Raw genomic sequence first — 1,107 nt, forward strand, 5'->3', positions numbered from 1 at the left:
ACTTTTATCAGGAAGAAGGACCTCGCTGATCATCAGCGAACTCATACTGGGAAGAAACCCCATGTACATGGTGAATGTGGAAAAGCCTTTATGAAGAAGAGTGCGCTCACTGGTCATCAGCGTACTCGTACTGGAGAGAAATCCCACGTATGCGGTGAGGACCATAAAGCTTTCACCCAAAAGCAATGCCTTATAGTTCATCACAGATTTTACAACCGAGATAAACCCCATGAATGTGGTGAATGTGGGAAATTCTTTATCTGGATGTATGAGCTCACTGTTCATATGCGAACTCCTACTGGAGAGAAATCTTATGTATGTTCTGAACGTGAAAAGGCTTTTATCAAGAAGAAGGACCTCGCTGATCGTCAGAAAATTCATACTGGAGATAAACCCCATGAATATGGTGAATGTGTAAAAGTCTTTATCTGGATGTATGAGCTCACTGTTCATATGCGAACTCATACTGTAGAGAAACCTTATGTATGTGATGAATGTGGAAAAGCCTTTATCAAGAAGACTGCTCTCACTGTTCATCAGCGAACGCATACTGGAAAGAAACCCCATGTATGTGGTGAGTGTGGTAAAGCTTTCACCCAGAAGGAATGCCTTATAGTTCATCAGAGATTTTACACCGGATATAAACCCCATGTATGTGGTGAACGTGGAAAATCCTTTATCTGGAATATGAGCTCACTGTTCATATGCGAACTCAAACTGGAGAGAAACCTTATGTACGTGGTGAAGGCGGAAAAGTCTTTATCGGAAAGAAGAACCTCACTGATCATCAGTGAACTCATACTGGAGAGACACCTTATGTATGTGCTGAATGTGAAAAAGCTTTTATCCAGAAGAAGGACCTCGTTGATGGTCAGCGAATTCATACTGGAGAGAAACCCCATGTATGTGGTGAATGTGGAAAAGCCTTTATCAAGAACACTACTCTCACTGATTTATCAACCATCTCATATAAGAGAGAAACCCTACGTATGTAGTGAATGTGGGAAAACTTTTATCAGGAAGAAGGACCTCGCTGATCATCAGCGAACTCATATTGGGAAGAAACCCCATGTACATGGTGAAAGTGGAAAAGCCTTTATGAAAAGA

The 1,107-nt window shown here is 41.5% G+C and overlaps 1 protein-coding gene across 1 annotated transcript in view; it reads left to right on the forward strand.

Moving 5' to 3' along the window:
- The window catches only part of LOC101662743 (zinc finger protein 84-like), an 11,886-nt gene that overhangs the window by 4,086 nt on the left and 6,693 nt on the right, over positions 1 to 1,107 (forward strand). Inside the window, exon 3 of the mRNA XM_045291719.1 lies at positions 12 to 483. Coding sequence (XP_045147654.1) covers positions 12 to 483 — 472 coding nt within the window. The remainder of the gene's footprint in view (positions 1 to 11; positions 484 to 1,107) is intronic.

Source organism: Echinops telfairi, unplaced genomic scaffold, assembly GCF_000313985.2.
Source record: "Echinops telfairi isolate 266 unplaced genomic scaffold, ASM31398v2 ScPeMD7_408;HRSCAF=789, whole genome shotgun sequence".
Taxonomy (NCBI): Eukaryota; Metazoa; Chordata; class Mammalia; order Afrosoricida; family Tenrecidae; genus Echinops; species Echinops telfairi.